This window comes from Phyllopteryx taeniolatus, chromosome 20, assembly GCF_024500385.1.
Source record: "Phyllopteryx taeniolatus isolate TA_2022b chromosome 20, UOR_Ptae_1.2, whole genome shotgun sequence".
Classification (NCBI taxonomy): Eukaryota; Metazoa; Chordata; class Actinopteri; order Syngnathiformes; family Syngnathidae; genus Phyllopteryx; species Phyllopteryx taeniolatus.
Genome location: NC_084521.1, coordinates 4,803,968 through 4,826,922, shown reverse-complemented (window position 1 = coordinate 4,826,922; position 22,955 = coordinate 4,803,968). Strand labels below are relative to the sequence as shown.

The following is a 22,955-nucleotide window of genomic DNA, read 5'->3' as shown; positions in this document are numbered from 1 at the left end:
GATTGCTTCAAGCGAACCAATTGTGAAAAGTGTGAACACAGCCTAGAATCGATCTCACTCGGAATCATTTCTTAGGTGGGCATCAGGTTTTTGGATGGTGGCATTCACACTTGACCAAACAAGCAAAGTTTATTTGAACCAAACCTGACAAGTGTGAACACACCTGGAAGCGGTGTCGGTCCACTTTTATGGTGGGCAACAGGTTTCGGTTGACCGCATTCACATTTGACCAAATGGATGACGTTCGTTTGAACCAAATCCAACATGAACGCAACCTGGAATTGGTCTCAGTCCGCTTTTGTTCGGTGTGCATCATTGATTGCGTCCACACTCTAAAAAATAGACGGAGCTCCTTCGAACCAAACCCTACCTGACAAGTGTGAACACAGCAAAGCAGTTTCAGTCTACATGTGCGCTGCCCACCAGGTTTCGCATGATAGCATTCACACTAGTCTAAAATGAATCAAACTAACAGAGCAATGGCACCAGTTTTAACCGAACCAAATGTGACAAGTGTGAACACAGCTTGTAAGTGGTTTGACTCCACTTGTGTGGCGCACACCGAGTTGCAGGTGATAGCATTCACAATGAAACATACCATGCTACCAGAGCAAACATTTTGTGAACACAGACCTCAATACGAGCCCAACTTGCTGCTTCCATCTTCCGAAATCTGAGGATTTTGTGTTTCACTGTTGGGCAGGCACTTTAGATGACGCTCCGTGTTGTGTTTAGACTGCAAGAGCAACCCTTTAAAACTGTTTAGCGTCAGCGTGCTACAAACAACAGTGTGCTACGTAAGCGGCAGCTGCTGCAAATAATTAGGACTTTGGTAGGGGGTTCGACTCTGGCCAAGACAAACATTAGTCCAGTAGCAACTCTGTCATCTTCTCAGTCGTTTTTTTTTTTTTTTTTTTTTTTTTTTTCAGACTGTAATTCCCGTCACTGAGCTTATCTAATTACTAATTGGTGGGACAAATTTTTGCGGCTTGTTTTGGAACGGTAGCAGTGCGCTATGTGTCGTATCTGGAGATCTGCAAACGCTCCATTTTCTTAAGAAGTTTTTGTTGCAAGGGGGGAAAAGGCAACAGCACATCACGCTGATCTTTTAAGAGTGCCCTCTGCTGGAGACCTGACAGTTAAACTAGTTTACATTCTCCTATGACAGGTGGCCAAACAATGACTCTTGATTGATTGATTAAAGTGACAGGAGATTATTTACCATTGATTGAAAACAACATTAATGTAATCAACATGCAGAAAAGGGTGCTTTGGTGTCATACGTTCTCACGTACCTTTAAAAACATGTTGATTAATAATGATATCAGCTTGAATTACCATGTTATTTAAAAAATAAATAAATACATTTCAATTTAAACTTAAGTGATTAGCCCTTGACAAGCAGTTTCAGACTTTACATGTTGTTATTTCTATATATTTTTAGAAGGTATCTCCAGGGGTAACACGCTATGCAGCATTGATCTATTTTGGAGCTCTCACAATGCACCCCCCCAACAAGTGTTTGTTCAGCCTCTCATTTGAGCAGCGAAGGTCAGGACAAGCAAGCATTCAACTCGTCGCCGTCACTGGAAGGAATTCTGACGCGTTGTTTAGTTAGCTAATTTAGCTTCTTCCTTTTACTCTATGACTCGCATCTGATGAAGGCGGGCTAGCAGAGCCATCAAAAATAAGATGGTAGCCCCTTCTAAACTGCCTGTACCTGGAAATGTTTAATAAAGTACCAGCTTTAAAATACAAAATATTTTTTGTTTTGGCCACTCGTTAAAGCGACAATGCTGTTTTTGTGTGTAACAAATGCGTGGAAACGTCGTGTGAAGGCAGTGAATGAGTTCAATAAGTGATGCCTGTGTGCCATATAAAGGGCTGCAACAATCGCTTTCAACGCAAAGGGTCTGGAGAAGCTCGGGTGACGTACCCCTGTTGCGGCGCTCCGTTATTCCACAGGTGTCAAACTCAAGGTCCGGGGGCCAGATCCGGCCCGCCATATCATTTCATGAGTTCCGCTTCAATCATGTGCGTGTACTTCATGTTCTTGTGGACCAAAATTTCAAATTCTCTTCACTTTTAATAACATTGAGAAATGGCAAGCATTAAAAAAAAAAAGAAAGAAAGTTAGGAGTTTGACATCCCCAGCTATTGGTGGGATGTGTGAAAGGGGCTAATGAGTGGAAACGGAGGTTCAATCTGAGACACGAGCTCCAACGTAATCTTCCCGAGACACGGCCGTGAATAAAGGAAACATAGGAAACCATGTACACACACACGCACCCTATGTGCAAGCCTTACCCCTCCTCCGTCCTGCGCCCCCCCAGAGGGCCGCACTGTCCCTGCTTTGTCATCCCCCCTTGTCTAATAATCCCCTCCCCGGGGAGAAGCAATCTGTTTTAGATGGCAAAGAGAAAGGGCCCTGTCTGTATCGCGTACAATTAAGCGAGCCTGTCGGAATTCTTACTTTTTTTTTTTTTAGAGGGCGAAGTGCCGCCACTGGGGGGGGGACAAGGGGTGCTCCTTTCATCCGCTGCCTTTCCAGAAAGGAGATAATGGGGTGGGAGGGTCGAAGTGAAGGGACTGGATGGAGAAAGGGGTTGGTGGGGGGTGCAAATGAATGAATTCCTCACCCCTGCAGCCCCGCTCCAGCACTTCCACTAATAGAAGCTAGCGTTTGTTTCAGCTCCCCTGCTTCTTTTCTCTGCTTCGCCCCTGGAGCCAGTGAACCCATTCAGCCTCTGCCAGCGCTCCCCTCCTCTACCCATGCATGTGTGTGTGTACCAACTTGGCCATGTGCCGCCGCTGCTGCTAGCCTCCGGTCGCGTTGGCGCTCAACCGCCGTGTGCGTGGATGCAGGATTCCTCGGACCGACGGCGTCACGTGACCAGCGTTACCTGCTTTTCCGAGGCCAGTTCAGCCGAGTTTGTCTGCAACCTGCAGAGCTTTTTGGGATGATCTGCATTCTATCGGCTTGCCAAGGAATGGAAGCCTTTGGAAGGGTGAGCTTCTTTAATGAGTGTTTTAGTTCATAAATTGATTGGTTTTTCCTGCGTTGATATTCCAAATCTCCATTTTCACATACTACATGAAAGTTGGTTGGCATTTTTTATCATCAGTAGACACACACAAAAAGTCTCAAGAACCCATGTCAGAAATGATTGTATGTTTATTTCAAACATGCAGTACAAAAAATAGAAGCGTATTGGTGCAACATCAGGAAAAAAAAGTTCAGTATCACGTTGTCGCGTGATTAATTTTACATTTTAACATGATAAATGTCATGTTTTAACATGCTAAACTTCACATTGCAACGTAATAAGTTTCACTTTTTCCCGCCAGTCTGAAACTGAGTAGGAAGAAGTAGACACAACGCCCATTTTTGGGCATTTCCAGGGGTGCTTCAAAAAATAAGCTGCACTGCTGCCCTGAGATACGAGTTTAATTCATTGCGTGACCATACTCGTAACTAAAAAACATTTTAAAAACACTTGCATCTCAAATCATCTTTCCCTACTGAAATGTCATTAATTATTATTGTCCTACAGCACGGCAGTAAAGCTTTGATATCAAAGTCCTTCCTATGCTGCATACTGGCATTGAGCCTCTGTCTGGCCCTCCTTTTGACCATTTGATACTTTCCAGCGCACTGAGATCTGCGTTTTATTTGTCGGTGGTGATAAAGTCAATTAAAATACAAATGAGGTTACGGCATGCTTTGGAAAGCCACACATTCGGCCAGAGGCAATGGAAATGTGAGCCTCCCCCCCTATACAAATTACAGGTTTACATGTCTGTCTCTGTTTAACGGAGTCTTACTCCGACACACACCGCATATGATACCCCCCCACCACCCATACCCACTCACACGTGAATGCCCACGGCGGAATGTTGAACTGGCACAGGTGCAATCAGATGAATCTGCTTTTTACGAGCGGTGTCACGTTGGTGCGCGAAACCTTTTTGCTGTTTACGGCGTCCAAGGTCACGTTGGCTGCCTCTCGCGTTTGACGACACTTTTACACAAGAATACGCCCGCACATGCTCCGTCCGCATTGTCGGGAGGGGGAGGCGGTTTGAGTTTCACGCACGAGCTGCCAGGAAACCGCCCTCACGCTACGGAATCGACCGTTTTATTGAGAGCAGTCGGAGATAAGAAAATATTGAACTCGCATTAGTTTTGTAGACTCCTCCGAGGGTGAATTCATTTGCCGGCAATGGCCCGAAGGAGCAGGAATTTTATCTTGACAGTGTTATTATAGCCCTAAATCATCCTCCGCGACTTGACATTTACTGAAATACTGTGATTATGATAAGAATTTATTGGTGACTTGAGGGGGGAAATTTAGCTATTAGTGGAGATAAGGTATTTTTCAACCACCCTCATGTTAAAAGCGAGTCCACAGCACGTAAGTAAAGGGTGCTTTAAAATACAAGTTTAATTTTTTTTCCCTGGACGCAGACAAGCACATTTAGTAGATTTGACGTTCCGAGTGACACCCAACTCGTCCTGTTGAGACCGACATTCTTGAAAAGCTATTTAACTTTCCGCGTCACGCACCAAAGTGGATTAGAGCCCCGCTTCTCTCGCCCAAATGAAAAGCCCATTGAACGCGCTGAGAATGTCCATGAATTCATAGAAACGCGAGTCCATTGCCGTATTCTCGACAATTACCTCAGTGGAAAGCCGTTTAAAGCAATTAGCCGTCCCTTTCTCTTGTGGTTGGAGGGGGAATCATTTACTGTATATCGAGAAATATGTGACATGTCAGTAAAAAGACAAGGAAGCCACCTGTGAGAACTCACTCTCGTTTTCTTGACTCTCTCCAGAGCTCCTGCGGCCTGATGGAGTGTTTCTAATGGGGGAAGAGAGTGCGGCTTTTGGCCAAAGTGGCTGGAGAATTACAAACGTGTTGTATTTTAGCCATCGGAGGCTCACTAATGGTTTCCATCTACAACTACCGAGCAGGCCTAACAAGAAATTGCTCGCTTTAAGGCTTGTACAGTACACTCACGCTTGACAAATGAAAAGGGAAAAAGCAACATAGTCTTGATAAGATGATGGGGCCGCCGTAGTGCAACTTGGCATCGGGCTGTCCAACTTGTCAGTCCAATTGATTCTCAATTGGCCATTTAGTGAGCCGTCGTTTCTGCACGGAAGCCACTCTCTGCTCGTAGATATTTTCTTTTTCCACTTTGTAAAAATGGAAGCCGACTTGGAAAGCAGCAAGAAAAGTTGATTTTATAATGGTCGATATACCGAGTGTACTGAGGCCCTAGTTTGTTAAAATAAAGGATAATATTTTTTTTTTTTTACATCATTTCATAGTCTAATTCTCTCTCAAATTTAATTTAATGTTGCACAAAAAGTAAAATTCATTTCTTTTGTTTCCGGATGAAGAATGACATTGACTCGCAATGAAAAATTTTTGTGTGTTAAAATAGTATGGATTTCAGAAAATTAAATGAAAATATAAATTATGACATGGCACGATAGAATCAGAGGAAGGCAAAAAGGAATTTATTGAACATTTGGGACATTTTGTACAATCAGTTGTAAAAGCTATCCTTTTGAATATGTTGTTGGAAATTTGACAAGTAAATCTTTTATTTTTCAACATGGAAACTATTAAATTTCATTGGCTAAGGACGTAGTTACTCAGAGATTTATATTTCAAATTGTCAATTTTTTTTGGGAACACCCCATAATACCGACGTGGGCCACATTTAATTATTAAAACAGACAGATGTGTCAGCTCATTCATAAATGATGGGGGAAAAAAATGTAACTTAAAATATGTATGTAATAATATTTTTTTTTATTTCGAATTAATTAAAACATTTTTAATAAAACAAATTAATAAAAACAAATGCACATGTAAAAAAAAATTTGAATTTTACTATATTTTTTTAAATTTACAATAAATGTTTTCATTTAATGTAAATGCTCGGTGGTCTGTAAGTGGCTCCTTGGCCACACTTTGCCCACCCTTGCTCGATAGTCTAAAGAAGGCAGCTTGCTGCTATGACCTTGGCTACATGTGCTTGAAAAACATGCCCCTCTTAAATACTTCAAAACCCGGCGGACCACCCTGCGATTTGGAAACCTCATTCCCCTTTTTTGGAAGTCTTCTTGGATCAGGATTCATTTAATTACACACGAATGATGGCGATTGGGAGGGTATGGCCTGGCAACCTTAGCGATACAAAAGGTCTCTTACCCAGTTGGGAATAAAAATGTGGAGTTCCTAGTCCGATAGCCAAGTCAAGGTTGACGTTTCGCTAAGGCGAGGCCATTTTCCTTCAACCCTTGATGAAAATCCCACCCTCGACTTGTCAGAGTGAAAGAAAGTAGTTTTTAAATGCAACCGATAACCTTCGTTGGACTTGGAGCAATTTGTGTACTTTTGGCAGAGGTGGCAAAGGTACTCACACGCTGTACTTAAGGAGAAGTACAAATACTTGTGTAGAAAAGACTCTGGTAAAAGTAGAAGTACTGATTTAACTCCTTTACTTACAAACGTTTGTACATAGAAGTAAAAAGTGCAGACTCTCAAATGTACTTAAGTAGAAACGCAAAAAGTGGTCAATCAAATCATCAGATTTAAGGGTCTGAAAACAGACGGGTTTGAGCCTTATCGCAGTGTAGACCTGCAGCCAACGCAAGGACACAGCTCCCCTTCAAGGTGCCCAGCGCCTCTAATGGGGAGGCCTGAGCGAGCGTATAGTATAGGACGTTAACCTTGGCCTGGCGTTGGCAACGGACCCCGACACAGGCGCTCCTCAGTGTAAAAAGGCCCTCCCTCGTCAGGCCTCGTGGCAGCCGACCAGCCAAATTCCCTGGGATTACAGAAATATTTGGACAAGCCTCAATGTTAACATAAGGCCTTCCCATAATCATTTTCCCCCTCTGAGAGCGAGAGGGCGAAATCAGAATGCGCTGCAGTATGTCCCGGTGTTTTGTGTGGGAGATGGCCGGACTGGAATAAGATTTTCGGGATTTTAGGTGCACTGAAATGGCCATTGTTCTCGGTCGCCAGTTGACGGATTTATTTCACAGCGGCGTGGCATCTGGTTTGGGTTTTGACTCGCATCTTGTTGTGGGAACGTGAACCTCCTCACCTCTCCCGCCCTCTTCATGTTAACGTGAACAAGATCCAGCCTTTTGGCCAGACTCGGTGGATACTTAAAGAGGGATGGAGGGGGTGATACCTGGATCAATTTTCCACTGTGTGCCGGAGCAAAAGCATCGGCTTATTTGTCTCCTCAGTGGGTCTGCTGTTTTTCAGTGACAGCTGATAAATGTTCGGACCGAACAGAACCCAAGCCAGATGCAACCTCTTGGCCATTGTTGAAATGAATATGAGAACCAATCACAACCAGACTCTGACATGACTTTTGTTACCTTCGTTACTCGCCCCCGTTGCACACATTTCTTTCCCCTTCCCTCAGTCTGTCCTTTGTAACGCCCAGTGTATGTGTGTGTGTGGTGGGTGTGTGGGTAGCCTCAGGTTGCTGAGGTTGGGTTAAAAAAGTCACCATCAAAGCCATATTACCAATTGGGTCAGGGAACGGTCAGAGTGCAGCTCAGTGTGTGGTTTGAGGCCCCCAAAAACCAGAGGGCATGGACTGCCAAGCCGGTCAAACAGCGCCGCTGTCCCGGTTGGTTACACAAGCAAGCTACTCTATTATGTTCAGCCAACAAAGAGCAACGCTGTCGTACTCAATAACTGCGAGGAAAGCTGCTTGCGCCATTACGGATAAGTGAATGAGTTGCACAAAAATGTGTTGTGAAAGGTAAGATAAGTAGGGTGATGAGAGTGTTAGAAGTTACATGGTCACTGCCTTTATACTTCCACACGTCCATTGCGTTGAATTTAGGAATGAATCCCCTAAATAGAGGGGATACAAATAGACAGCGTAGATATACTACATCATCCCATAGATTATTTCAGTAAAATTGATTTTGCATTATTAAACAACAATCGTCGCTGAGGCTGAATTTGGAAGCTCTTGGTGTATATTTAAGTACTGTTTTTCTGTTTCATTGACAAAGGATTTACTGTATGAAAATGAAATAAAACATCAGGGGGTTTTGTGGATTTGGCCGCACGTGTTCTAAATCATATTTTTGGAGAGCTACGTTATGAAGCATTGGAGATGATTTAGAAGCCAACGTGTAATCATTTCCTTCTTCATTGGAGAAATGTTGTGTCCGGATGAGAACACCATTCTAGTACGAGGATGCCTACAAATGAATCCGGTGACCTAGTAGCACCATTGGCAAACACGCTCGGAGCCATTAGCGCCGGCCGATTAGCGAATACGGAAGGGAGTGAAGCCGAGGATGAGAGGTGACGCGCAGTTCAAGGGGACGGCGAGCGGCAGCTGCGCGACCGCTCGCCGTGTCCGGCATCTCCCTCGGTCCGGACAGCGGTGCTATTGATAGCGTTTTAGCAGAGCGAATCGGTAACACGGGATTTGTGGCAAATCCCACAATGGAATTAATGTCTTGTCCTCATTTTAATTGGCATGAAGTGATTTTAGCAGTGGCGAGTCGTGAATTTCCCTCGACCTCGTAATAGCGCCCCTATCATGTTGCAATTATAGAAACCAAGACAAAATAATAACATGTAACTGTGCCAAATTTATCATACTTTGTGTTTTGCTGGTCAAAGTTGGCTGTAACAAGATTTGCTTTGACAAACCAAAACACATTTCAGAGCAGCCAATAGAAACACCACCATGTTAAGAGAATAGACAGTTGGGTATAATTTAATAAAATTCCTTGGAATAAATATTAGAATTTATGTTGCACTTGTGGTTCAATACTTCTGATAAGTGTTTAAGCCAGCAGAGAAAGCTTTGCTGACCCTGACTTCTCACAACTGAAGTCTCGCTGTGTTTTTTTTGTTTTTGTTCCCCCCCCCCCAATGCCTGGTTGACAGTTGGTTTCAGGTCTTTCACAGCTGGACAGAAATAGAGACATGACATTTTTGTGTGTGCAGAGTCATTGTTTCTGGGAAGCGTTGCAGTCGGACCCTCACCGCAGGAATATGTTTTACTGCGAGCAAGTGTCTTAAGAGTTTCTGAGTGTCACAGAGGTTTATGTGTGTGTGTGTGAGTGTGTGTGTGTGTGTGTGAGATTCAATGTGAGGTTCTGTGCACCGGAGGGGGTGTTTGTCCACGCGGCGCCAATGTTTGCACAGGGCTGTCACGATGACTGAGGCTGGCTGGCTCATCTGGAACGCCGGGACCAAGCGCAAAGTGCTCTTAAAGCACAGATTATCGCACTTCTTGTCACATCGCCGGACGAGAAGCAGACGCGCCCACGTAATGACACACCAAAAACAAGTGCATTTCATCACTTATCCACGCACACAAAGCGGATTTGTTGATGCATTTCTAGGAAGTGACTGCAAGCCCGGGTGGATTAAATCTGCCAACACGGTGAATTGAGGAGAAGATCATTTGCAATTCAACCTTTAAACATTTTTACAGTGTCTTGTATAGGGAGCCAAGTGTCATAACAATAATGATTTATTTGAAGATACAATTTGGACTCCCTAAAGCAGGGGTGGGGGAGCCTAAGGCCTGTGGGCTAGGAAATGGCCAAAATAACCCTGAAATATCCACTTTGAGCCAAAATGGCAAACTTCCTGTATCTTTGTTGGCATGGGTTTTTGAGAGTTTTTGTGGGTCTTGTCATGGTGGATGTACCTACCGAATTTCACGTTCTTAAGAGAAACCAACTTTGGGGGATACATTTTCTTTGAAGGACACCAGGAAACAGCCAGAATGATCCTAAATTGGTCGCTTCAAGCCAAAATGGCAGACTCCCTGAGCATCTTCAGGCATGGATTCTTGAGACTTTTTTGTGGGTCTTGTCAAGATAGAAGTGCCTGTTAAATGTCATGTCCTTAAGAGAAACTGTTTTTTGGGGCTGAATTTTTCTACGAATGATACCTGAAAATGGCCAAAATGAACCTAAAGTGTCTGCTTCGAGCCAAAATGGCAAACTCCCTGTGTCTTTTCAGGCATGGGTTTTTGAGACTTTTTTTTGGTGGGTCTTCTGATGAGGGACAACCCTCCCAAATTCCATGTTTTGAAATGATACTGGCTTTGGGGGCTGAAATTTTGAACTAATGTTTGGGGGCCATAAATTTAGTATGGCCCTCGGAGGACTCGGGTGTCACATAGACCTGCCATTTTATTTCGAGGCCATTAATTCTGAATTGAAAGCAGTAGTGCAGCATCTCGCCTCATACTCGCAAGACTATCTTTTCGGGCAAAGGCTGTTTATTTCCACGTACAATCCAGTTGTGATCTCTTTATTAGGATGAATGTGCTCCCATAAAGCTTTCGGAGTCATCCATTTTATACTGGTAAGCCGCCGTGTTTTAATGGCAGGCTATAGGGGCCTCGAGATCAGGAGAGGCCGCGAAGCGCTGCTGGTTATCGGTGATTGGCGACTGCGGCGGCGGGGTTAATGTAGCGGAACATTCGTACTGCCCTCGGTGCCCCTAAACGCATCCTCCTACTCCTCCTCCCCCCCCCACCCCCCCACCCCCCCTTTAGAGTGGTCTCATCCTCCCTACTGTGTCACGCTTGACTCATCGTGTGGGAGGAGGGGCGCGGGGAAGGTGGATTTTGAGTGATGGGCAGTAAGTGGAGCGCAATTGGCCGACGCAGGAGAGCGCGTATGAGTGTGAGCTAGCCAATGCCGCGAGCTCGGTTCGGTCAGACGGACGTCTGCCTGCGGTAGGGATGGAGTTGTTTCCACGTGTTGTCTCACCGAGGGAACAAAATGTGAGCTTGCGATAGGAAACGAGGAGAGTTAATGAGACTCCTCGGAGGTGAGGTCTGTTTTTCTGCATCCTCACCATTTGTTTGTCAGCTCAGAATATCTGCTTTTTAGCAAAACACATTGTAAGGATAGTGTCGTTGGTACAATCGTCATATGTAATGCTGCTGACTATTCTTGCTGCTTTTGTTCACATTCATATCCGTATTTGTATAGAGCATTTATGGATGCATGCGTATTTTATCCCACATAAAATATTACTGACTATTCTTGCTGCTGTTCATGTTCATATCTGCATATATAGTCTTAATTCATTTACGGTCGCCAAAGACGATGCTGCTGACTATTCTTGCTGCTTTTCACGTTCACGTCTGTAAATACAGACTGCCCCATTTCAGAACTAATAAAGGCTCATTTGAACGTCTTCGCAGGTGACAGCAGTAGGGTGTGAGTGAGCGGGCCGGGTGGACCTCCCTCTCCTCAACTGGACTAACCGCTCCCCAAATATCCATCTCGGACAAAAATGCTGCCGCGGTGGCTGTCCTGCTTGGCGCTCCTCTCGTCTCTGGCCTGGGCTCCGGGCACCTCCGCCTACGCCACCACCCGGGCTCAGGGCCTCAGGGGCCGCATCCAGAGGGACCGCCGGAACATCCGACCCAACATCATCCTCATCATGACTGACGACCAGGATGTGGAACTGGGTAAGGCGGATACAAAAACATACCTCAAAGGTCTTTCTGTTTGTACGTATTCGCAACACATAATGAATGGAAAATGAAATAGCCGGGCCAATGAAAAGCATCTATGTAGCCATGCCCCACTTGAAGCAACTGATATTTAAACAACATCAGTGCAGCAGCACATGTGGACAGACAATATAACACCTTATTTACAGGTACATACAGTGGACCCCCGCTATTTACAGGGGATAGTGACTGGGCCAGCCCGCGAATATCGAAAATCCTCAGATAATTGACGCCCTTTATAATTGCATTGGATTTATTTATTTTTTTAACCTCCAAAATTCTTGGATAAGCAGGGATAAATCGCCAATAAGTGTTTTGGGGATTTGTTCACCCATCTTCCTCCCAAAAAAAGGAAAACCAAAAAGAAGAAAATATTTTTTTTAAATAGGTGAATCCGCGGGTGCCGAACCGCAAGTACATGGTAGTCCACCGTATTCTTTATCCTCTGTGAAAAATAACAAATATCACTGAGTCACTTAGAGTAGTTGTGAAACTCTTCTTCATTTGTGTCTGCATGACTGTATTATACTGCGCCTCAGTGGCCAAGTCGACACCAGAAGGAGCCGCAATGAAATAATCATCATTCAAAAACTGTTTAATTCTTTAAATTTTGTTGAATTATGTTCTTTACTATATATTTTTATAAAGTGAACATTATAGAGCGCTATTTTCCTTTTTATTATTGTTTTTTAATTGTTTCATTTGGCGGAGGCTGGAAAGTATTTATGGCATTTCCATTCATTTAAATCGAGAAAGATAATTTAAGAGAGTTTGGAATTACTCAAGGACTTTTTAATGCATTTTAATCATTTTAACCAATATTTACTGTATCTTTGCAATATGCTACAGTGTATTAAGATAAAAAAGCTGTCAAGCAAAAAAAAAAAAAAAAAACCATAAAAAAGCACTCGCTGTGAACCACAGATTCCCGCTGTATAGCGGCAATTTCAGCAACAAACAACTAAGTAGATATGTTCCACTCATAAATCCTAGTCCTCTTTACATGAAATATTAAACACAGCCCACAAATAGCCATCTGTCCGATTAGCTGCGCACCTTCTAATTATTTAACCACTCAAGAGAGAGTGTAATTTCTAGCAGACGGATAGCCACCATTCTTCCAAAGGTTAAAGGTCACTCTTTCCCACTCCTCTCCGCCTGACACTCACCTGCTTCACCTCCACTCCTCCTCTTCCTCCTCCTCCAGGCTCTCTGCAGGTAATGAACAAAACCCGCAAGATCATGGAGGAGGGCGGCACCACGTTCACCAACGCCTTCGTCAGCACGCCCATGTGCTGCCCGTCGCGCTCCTCCATGCTGACCGGCAAGTACGTCCACAACCACAACACCTACACTAACAACGAGAACTGCTCGTCGCCCTCCTGGCAGGCCCAGCACGAGCCGCGCTCCTTCGCGGTCTACCTCAACAACACCGGCTACAGGACAGGTGGGTGGAACAACCGTGTGTGTATATATGGGCGGACAAACGGCATATCATACACTTTCTTCGATAAAGACGACTTTTAGGAAGAATTGCACAAAAGTTCGGTCGCATGTGTGTCTGGTGGTTTGTCCAAATTTTAGGTGCAATGTCATCTGTTTTTGTTCCTGAAGGATGCACAGCAGCATATCATGCACTCTATTAATGAAAAAAAAGATGACTTTGAAAGAAGCGCACACAATAGTCAGATCACACGATGGCACTATAGCACCACTATTTGTCTACACGTGTCCAAATTTTAGGTCCGACGTTTTGATTATTTATTTATTTTTAATTCTGAGTGACGTACAACAGCATTTCATACACTTTCTTAAATAAAAAGGCTTTCTGATACATTTTCTGAAATGTGATCACATGACGCTAGCTTAGTGCCTCTATTTGCGCACGTTTTAATATAATTAAAATGTGAATATAAAAGATGTTGGAAGAAACATAACATAAAAATCGCATGATAATGCCAGCATCACACCACTATTTGTCCACAGATTTCTCCAAATGTTGCATCCAATATTGTTTGTGTTCTTCCTGAGTGAGCCAGAGCAGCATATCATGTACTCTCTGAAATAAAAACACTTTTTGATAGGTTTTCCAAAATTTGATCACATGACGAAGGCATATTGCCTCTCTTTGTCCACATATTTGTTCTAGTTGCGTCTTTTTTCTCCTCCCTGATTGATGAATAGAAGCATATCACGCCTTCTCTTCAATAAAGACGAATTTGGGAGAAATTGATAAAAGTTCGATCTCATGATGCTGGTATCACACACCACTATTTGTCCAAGTTTTACATCTTATTGCTTGTGTTCTTGCTGAGTGAGGCCAGTGTCTTTTCTTCTTCTTCCTGTGTCGAGCAAGGCATAACAGCAAGCAGCATATCATGCACTCGCTTGTTTCAAGACGTTTTTAGTCAACGTCTTCCATTATATAGTATGCAGGGAACTCATTTACAACATGTGGTAACACTCCACACTGGCTCTTTTCACGCTCCGGTAGATGCTGCTGTTTTGGTTAGCAACAAGAGTTCAACCGGAACTCATCGCTTAACAAGCTCTCCTGCATGATCCCGGTGAACTATGCTGACGATTTGAAACAGGAATGCGCCATGACTCCTCAGCCTTTGCTCCATTAGCGGCTCCACTTGTTTCAGACATATCGACTCGGTGCTCGCCTGGGCAACTTTTTTTTTTGACCGTAAGCTACGGATTGTGCAGCGCTGCCTGCCTGGCTGTCTCTGTGTCTGCCGTGAGAAATGCAAACATGGTGACGCCTGGCAGGCCACTGTCGGGCCTCATCAGACGGTGTCTCGTGTGAGTGATGTGCAGGCGGCGCACCGGGCAGCTCGGTAGGGGCCCTCGGTAAGCGGGCTACACGCTTAATTGAACACAAATGCTGATGCAACACATGTAGACAGATAATATAACAATACTCACAGAAATATATTGTTTATCCTCTCCAAAAACATTAATATGACAGCATCTTACTAAATCACTACAGTTAGAAGTAGTATTCTTCTTCGTTTATGTCTGCGTGACTGTATTATACTGCCTCCCGGTGGCCAAGGCGGCTACACCAGAAGGAGCAGCAAAATCAGTTGGATTGCAGCATTAAATCCTGACGCACAAACTGTTCTCTTTTTTTGCAGCATTCTTCGGCAAGTACCTCAACGAGTACAACGGCACCTACATCCCGCCTGGGTGGCGGGAGTGGGTCGGACTGATCAAAAATTCCCGCTTTTACAATTACACCGTCTGTCGGAACGGCTACAAGGAGAAACACGGCGCAAATTACGCCAAGGTATGTCTCCCCATTACATCCCGCAATAAAACCGGAGACAGTTAATCCCTTGCACGCATTTGTTTTCCGGAAAATTACAGGTTTCCCCTCTCCCGCTTATAAACAGACGTCGCTGGTCTTATCACAATGCTGCACAGGAATTCTGGTGGAATTAAAGGGGATGACTTTATTATTATGACTCGCCTTGCCTCAGTGTTTAGGCGTAACATTTAGGCAAATATATGAGAAGCCGACGTGTGGTGCGATAAACACCAGCTTGGGGGAAAGCTAAAATGAGGAATGCAGTGGTGGAACATAAAAAATATTTCATTTACTGTCTTTACTTGAGTATACGTTTTTCTGGTTCTTTTTTTAAGCTCTGGGGATGACGACGCAACGTACAAAAGACGTAGATGTAAAGTCAGCTGAGGTTGAGGCGGAAAAGGCGGAAAAAACAGAGACAGCAGCAATGTGAACCAGGGAGCATCAACCATGTCGGCCACCGATTCCGAGAAGCAAGATATTCTCCATCCATGGCCTTATTTAAAAGTGAAATATCACTTGTTTGTATTAAGCATTTATATGGTTTTTCTACATTGCGAATTAGCCTTAAGTCTGGACTTCTGCTTAAGTACAGAACTGTGAGTACTTTTGCCACCTCTGAAGGAATGCGAGGGAATTTTACCACCGTCTGACGACGGAGATAACTCCTGTCCGTTTTTGCGGCGGTATGCAGCCGTCTCGCCTGCGTGTTTTCCTCAGAACTGTCAGTGAGCGTTCGCGGTGGTGTGCCAACATCTTCCCAGAGCTCGTGGAGATTTAGAGTTTGTCAACTTTTCGTGATGGGCTGCGCAAGAGACGGGGCCAAACAAATGTTTAGACAGCGGCGGGAGGCACAAGATTTGCCCGCCGAGGTGTTTACAAGACTCCAACGTGGTCAGCATTTTGTGGTTTTAGAAGCAAATGGACCATCTATTTCCTATTTGGTGATAGAAAAAAAAAAAAAAAAGGGTGAACTCACACCAGCCTGACAACCATGCTGTCTCCCTTTGAGACGCTGTCAGGACATTCTTCAAACATTGTGATCTGACGGGACGCCGGTGAACTCAGAGCCACCCTCAACCCTAATGTGGGAATTGGGAAATTAACCCAGTCACACGCAGTCGACAGCTAGTTTAGTTTTTTTTTTCCTGTATGTGTTAATCAAAGTCATGCATCAGTCACCGCAGTGGACAGCTAATCAAAAGCTGATATTGCTATATCGTCGCTATCGGGCCTAAACCTCATATGCCCAAATATGGTCAAGTTCGTGTTATTTCACTACTATTATTCACCACATTGTCTGTAATATTTCTGCATTATTAACCAATGTAAAATAGCTAACAAATGTATTAGCTTTGCTCAATGCTACACTGTCTGAGAAACTCCGCCTCTTCCCTCACTCTGCGGGAGCCGTGCAGTGTTTTGTCACCTCAAGATTGAAATTCAGGCTGTTTTTCAGCCAATAACGACTGAAAATAGGTTAGATACATTTGAGTAAGCCTGTTTTGTTCCAAATGGATCACTGTAATGCTTCAGTGCAAGCGGTGGTAGGCTACTGTGTATTAAATTAGCTAACGATGTTTACCCTTCGACGTACAGTTGTGTAACTTAAGCCAGTTGTACTTTGCAACAGGCACATTACACTTTAGCTTGTTTTGAGTGGGAAATAATCCCAAACTTCCGACATGCTCTGTCTTTTACACACTCTTTCCTCCTAGCTCGCACTTTGCAGTAATAGTCCGCCTGGAAACATAATCACCGCACAATCCCTCAATATAGCAAATAATCAGCGATATTAAGTATGATTAAAAAAGAAAGAAATCTGCAATACAGTGAAGCTGCAAAATATGAACCGTGATATACCGACGGATGACTGTGCTGTACTGTAGAGAAGAAAACAGCTTTTGAAAAGCTGTCGACTGTCGTGAGTTTTGTCCAGCATCCATGCACACAAAATTCACACTTTGCAGGCACGTGTGGCCGCCGCCCCGGCCTTTTAACAGCTTGACTGTGAAGCCTATTCATAAAGCCTTACTTGTGACAATCTACCTTTTTTTTTTTTTTTTTTACGCCTCGGTTCTGAACACGCCCTTCCACGTGTCGTACGCCAGGCCCTCGGAAAGTTGGCAAATCGGGGCACATTAAAAAGCTCTCTCGCAATTCTGTAAGGAACAACACGGGGGACGACCAAAACAATGGCACCCGGAGAGCCAGCAGCAGGCTCCTCGCCATCGAGCGGTGTCACGTTCAATAGCGCAGGGATACCCGGACAAGGGAACAACCCTTACACTGTATAAACACACACACAGGAACGCTGCCAGATGTTGACTCAACAGATCGGTGCTGTGTGTACTCGTTGAACCCGCCTCACACCCCCCACCCCCTTTTAACCCCCTCTCTGAAATAGTGGCATGGTTCGATGTTACACACTTTCCCCGTTTCCTCTCTCAGGACTATTTCACCGACCTCATCACCAACGATAGCGTCAACTTCTTCCGCATGTCCAAGAGGATGTACCCGCATCGTCCGGTGATGATGGTCATCAGCCACGCCGCCCCCCACGGCCCAGAAGACTCGGCACCGCAGTACGCTGAGTTTTTCCCCAACGCCTCCCAGCACATGTGAGTATTTTCTGTCTAGCTGTATAGCTCTCTGTCTGTCTGTCTGTCTAGCTAGCTAGCTAGCAAGCATCTAGCCGTTTAGCCATCTATGCATCCAAATATGTGTGAGCTCGCTGTGCTTCCCTCCATCGGGCAGCGACGATAAGCTAACACTCAGACAGCTTTAGTGGATGCACTCCCAGTGATGGCGGTTTGAAAGACTCTGCGAGTGGGAAGTCAAAATCAGTGGCTCGCATAGGGCCTCCCGGCTCCCCTCGGGTGCCCGGAACACGCTCCCAGGCTGCAACAAAAAGTTTCTCCCGTCACTTTCCCAGCGTCCCGCTTTCACCCTCACAGTCCCTTTCCCCACTTAACATTCCCTCCCGCCTGTTTGCTCTGTCGCTCCATTCATCCCCTCCCTCCCTCTGTTTTTCCAAGTTTCTTTCTTAGTTTTCTGCCCTCCCCTCCTTTGGGACTTCCTGACCCTGTCCATATCAATCAGTACTTTCTCTCTCCCTGCGCATCCCGGGGACCAGAGGAATGCATTGTGTGCTTTGGAGAACAGCCTTTGTGGCATTATTAATATATTTTTAACTTCCACCCCACACTCCCGGCTGACCAAAGGGGGATTGGGCGTGTGGTGTTGTGATGGATTTACTTTTCCTTTTTTGGTTGGATACAGACTTGATCTTTATTGCCGGGGCAGGGCAAAAATGCTGTTTCAGAACTAGCAAAAAGAGGCTTCGTTTGTTGCCACTCCCAGTTGACGTTCACTGTCAAACGAAACATCAGACAAAGAGAATCTGCTATAAGAAGCAGTTCATGGAGTAAATGACGAAGGGCATGCAGAAAAGTGAATGACATTCAACTTGAGCCTTGAGTCAGCGTAGCTCACGGCATATTTCTTCATTGTATAGGTGTACATAAATTATGTTGCAATCAAAAACCTTGGCTCAGTTTTTTAGTTTGAGGTTGTCACAAAAACATTTTTTTTTTTCACAAAAAAACGTTGTTTTTGGGTGAAACCAACCCATGCTTATATTGTCACAGAACACAATATTCTGTTGGTCTTTAAAAAAAAAAAAAAAACATCAGTCAAAATGGTTTTTAATTTTAATAGTTGAAAACTGTAAATATACCACAAACTATGATCCCAAAGCAGTTTAGCATCATTTCAACCTCATCTTAGAGTAGGTGAGTTTTTCAGTGAATTTCCACAGGGGGGAAAAACGCAAATAGGTACGCATACGAGATTGTGAGATTACTTTAAATGGCCTGTCAGAGCATTTTGATCCGACCCACCCTGCAATTCCATAGACAAAGCCACACACATTGAACCCACAAATGCTCGTCATAAAAAATAATACACGTATTTCATCATAATTTTGGGTGTTTTGAGGGTTAGGGCAACAAGATTCTCGTGAGAAGAGGCACTCTCTGGCATTAGGCGCCTTTAAGCAGCCATAACTCCGAAAGCATCACGACCCGAGGTGGCAGGAATAGGAGGAGTCGCCTCGTAAATCAAAAGCGCATTCCGTACTTTTGACGGCAACGCTTGCCGGGGATGTGTTTTATTAATGCGATTAACATTCCTTTAGGTTTAAACACTGTGGATGTGGTTTTCCCAACATAGAGTTTAACTGTTGCTAAAGGGAGTGTTGGTAATCCCCTTTTTTCATTTTTTTTAATTTGAGGGAATATTCCTGTCGTAATCCAACGCTCATCCCTTCACGAAGTTAGCCTGCGTGTTATCCAAGTGCATCGAGCGGCAGGTGTGACCTCGGCATTCCCGGTTCCGCCGTACCTCGGCGGCCTGGCGACCGGAGACAGGTGCCTTTTGTTGGGGCTTATTAGACCGCCCGGCTCGGTGGGTGAAGAGTTCAACGCTTGCTCACAAAAGCAACGCGGCTCTCGTAGCGGCTCTTCATTAAGGCTTCCGTGAGTGGAATGTGGCCCACTTGATTTACGGGGAAAATAGAAACCGTGTTTCGTGTACCAACATTACCGGGAACGTTTAGCTCTTGGTACATTAGTTCCTGGAACAAAAGGTTTCTGTATTCCCCATGTCTACTACAGCTAAAGTGCTAGAAATAATAATGATGTCATTAAAGCAATATAACATTCAAATATACGATAAATTCCGTCAATCAGTATCTTTCTGTATGGGTGACAGTCAAAGGTCAGGATTAGCGTTGTAGTTAGGGGTTCGGTTTGTAAGTTAGGTTTATGGTTAGGGGTTAATGTTAGAAAAATATATGGGTGTTGCATGAGGCAGATGATAACTGCGATTTCATTTGTGTGTGTGTATATATGGCCGTGGCTGCACTCTTGTACTCTGCAGTCACCTCCCATTTTTTCCCCCACTTGTGATAAAATGTCTCCTTACCGAGAAGTAAATACAGGAGACCCTCTGTCTCCTCCATTGTTTGTCTCGTTGCAGTTGATGCATTCACGGCGACGTTTTTGCAGTTTTACAGACTAAACGTCGTTTTAGTAGAGACAACCAGACAGGTGAGACGCGTCTGTCAGCAGCCCTCAATGTTCTCCCTGTTGCTGTTTATTCGCTCGCTTTGCAGACATCCGTGACTTATTGAGTCCTCTGGGCCCAGACGTTGATTCAAACCCCGCTTCGGGGGAACTATTATTTTTCACGAGCGCGTGCCAGCCCTCAAAACAATTTCTCCGAGCCAAGAACGCGGCGGTGGCGGCTGCGTAGCGAGGAGAGTCTGGTCTCTGTGCGAGAGGCCGGTCCCGGAGAGAGGAGCTGGCACAGCACTATCAAGACGTTTTGTTTTCCCTGGGCAAACACGGGCGCTATTGACGCCTGTCAAGCGTGGCGGACGAGCGTGGCACCTGTTACCGGGCCGCCACAGACGTGCTCTTACAGGCTCGCATGCAAACACTTGTACAAAAGGATCTTTCACAATATGCACATGCATTTTATAACCTTAGCTCGAGCTGTGTGATATAACGATATAGATCGTAGATATGGATTAGGGGGGGCACATTTTTTTTCTTGCCATTTGCTGTAAGGTTCAGTTTACTGGATTACCACAGTCACTCACCTGTTGGTTTTCCCGGCAGCACGCCCAGCTACAACTACGCCCCCAACATGGACAAGCATTGGATCATGCAGTACACGGGCCCCATGAAGCCCATCCACATGGAGTTCACCAATTTCCTCCACCGCAAGAGGCTGCAGACGCTCATGTCGGTGGATGACTCCGTGCAAAAGGTGTGTTCCTTCCTATTGTTGTCGTGTGAACCATTTCCAGGTGTCCTTCAAACGGGAACTCCTCTCGGGAATTTGACTGAGATTGACTTTGTGTCGTATTGCGTGGGTTGAGTGTGGTGGCAAATGAGGGGCCAAAAAATTATACTCAAATGGTGTGCACACATACGCGCAATAGCGACAAATTTGACCATTTTCGCAACGGCCCGATTATCGGATCGCTGTGAAAGATTATTTTGAGCAATTACCCTAAGGTGTTGGGTGTGTTATGAGTGACTTTTTTTCCAGTCGGGCCGACAATTGTCAATGTAAAACCTGTTCAACGTTTAAAAGCGGGGTATGCACATTGCAACAATCGAGACAAATTTGACCGTTTTCCTTTCCTTGCCATCAAAGTCACCAAAGGCCTGATTACCGAATGTCTCTGAAAGAGTATTCTGAGCGATTATCCTGTGGTGTTGGGTATGTTTTGAGTGATTTCAGGGCCGACAATCGTAAATCTTAAGCCTGTAGTACACACATAACGACTGTCGGGCTAAATTTTAGCATTTACCCCACCTTGCAACCGGCCCGATCATTGGATGTTTCGAAAGATTATCCTGAATTATCTTTCCTGATTTGCTCAGAAGACGACCCCGACTGTCGATTGTTGTACCTAATGAAGTGCCCGTTGGGCGTCAATTGCATCTCACATCGTGCGCCACTCCAAATATCCTCACTATCTCCCGTTGTCGTCCAGGTTTACGACATGCTGGAAGAGACGGGCGAGCTGGACAACACATACATCATCTACACCGCCGACCACGGCTACCATATCGGTCAGTTCGGGCTGGTCAAAGGCAAGTCCATGCCGTACGACTTTGACATTCGCGTGCCGTTCTTCCTGAGAGGGCCCAACGTGGAGTCCGGTGCAGTGTAAGAGAGCCTCTAGAAAAATCTATATTATTGTTCTAATATGCATCAATTCATATGATTTCTGTTGTACTTCAGAAATCCTCATCTAGTGCTCAATATCGACCTCGCGCCTACCATCCTCCACATTGCTGGGTTAGACACGCCTTCGGACATGGACGGAAAGTCCATCCTGAAGCTACTGGAGCAGGAAAGGACCGGCAATAGGTTTGTTTGGACAGACATAACTGTTGCACACATAAACATAACAGGTATGTTTGTTATAAAAACTTTGCAGTGGAACCACGGTTTTCATATGGCCAGTTTTTATGTGATTCGTTTTTTGCCAGTTTTTTTTGGCAAACTTTTGTGCTGGACTTCATACATTCGCTCAGTTTTTATACAAAAAAAATAAATAAATCGGGACTCGGCTAATTGTTTTCTGGAATCGAAGCACGTTTATCCAAACCATTTAATATGTTGTGTCTAAATGGTTCAACAGACGACGTTGCAAGCTTTTATTAATAACTCAAGGCACTATAGCTGTCTGCTCTGCAACATTAGGGGTACATCAATAACACATCCTGTCAAAAGTCAAACCTTCAAAATTAAAGCACGCAGTATAATAACATTGTTTCAGCACACTTTCTTGGGCAACATGGTGGCTTATTTAATAGTTGCACTCAATAAACAAACCCAAAATAGTTTGAGTGGCTGGCTTCTGAAAGAATGTTACGCCAATGTTGCCACAACTTGTCTGAGTGTTGCCGAGCAGACCGGGAGTCTTGTTAATTGAGTTGTTCATAAAAGCTTGCTTTGTGGAATAAGCCTTTCATTTTAGTCTTTTGAACTTTTTTTTTTACACAATATGACAGATAGTTCCGGGTGCCAGCCATTTGATAAAGAAGGCAGAAACATGATAGAATTCAAGCTAGAACTCCCCTCTTTGCTGTATACACCATCGAGAGTCTTCAATGAAGGTGAAAGTCATTGAACAAAATGAATACAAATTCAACTAAACCGTTCTATTCCTCTCGCCCCCAAAGCACAATTTTTTCAAATGTTTTGCAATGAAAAACACTGCACTCAACAGCATTGTACAGTATAAAAACACACAGTAAAAATGTGCAAAACTCCACACAGGAAGGCCTGAGCCGAGATTCGAACCCTGAACTTCAGACCTGTGGTTCAGAACACAGTGCTGCCTTGACATAATATTTTGTCACAAATGGTCGTTATCGCCGTGGCTGCTTTGTGTCAGCCGTTTGGATGCTCGGCGAGAGACGTGCTTGAGGTCGCTCTGCTGCAATTTCCTGCACAATTTATTGTTTCTCGGCGGCAGAAACCACAGCAATTAAAG

General features: G+C 44.6%; 1 protein-coding gene across 6 annotated transcripts in view; it reads left to right on the top strand.

Moving 5' to 3' along the window:
- sulf1 (sulfatase 1) overlaps nt 1-22,955 on the top strand; it is a 68,586-nt gene that overhangs the window by 31,410 nt on the left and 14,221 nt on the right. For 4 of the 6 annotated variants that reach the window (XM_061757414.1, XM_061757415.1, XM_061757418.1 and 1 more), the window contains exons 3-9: nt 11,242-11,511; nt 12,764-13,003; nt 14,700-14,851; nt 17,324-17,493; nt 20,557-20,707; nt 21,444-21,619; nt 21,695-21,823. In XM_061757414.1, the coding sequence (XP_061613398.1) occupies nt 11,334-11,511; nt 12,764-13,003; nt 14,700-14,851; nt 17,324-17,493; nt 20,557-20,707; nt 21,444-21,619; nt 21,695-21,823 (1,196 nt within the window). In that variant the 5' untranslated portion in view covers nt 11,242-11,333. Of the gene's footprint in view, nt 1-2,692; nt 3,009-11,241; nt 11,512-12,763; nt 13,004-14,699; nt 14,852-15,207; nt 15,380-17,323; nt 17,494-20,556; nt 20,708-21,443; nt 21,620-21,694; nt 21,824-22,955 lie in introns of those variants that run through there. The other 2 variants (XM_061757416.1, XM_061757417.1) reach the window with 2 other exon arrangements.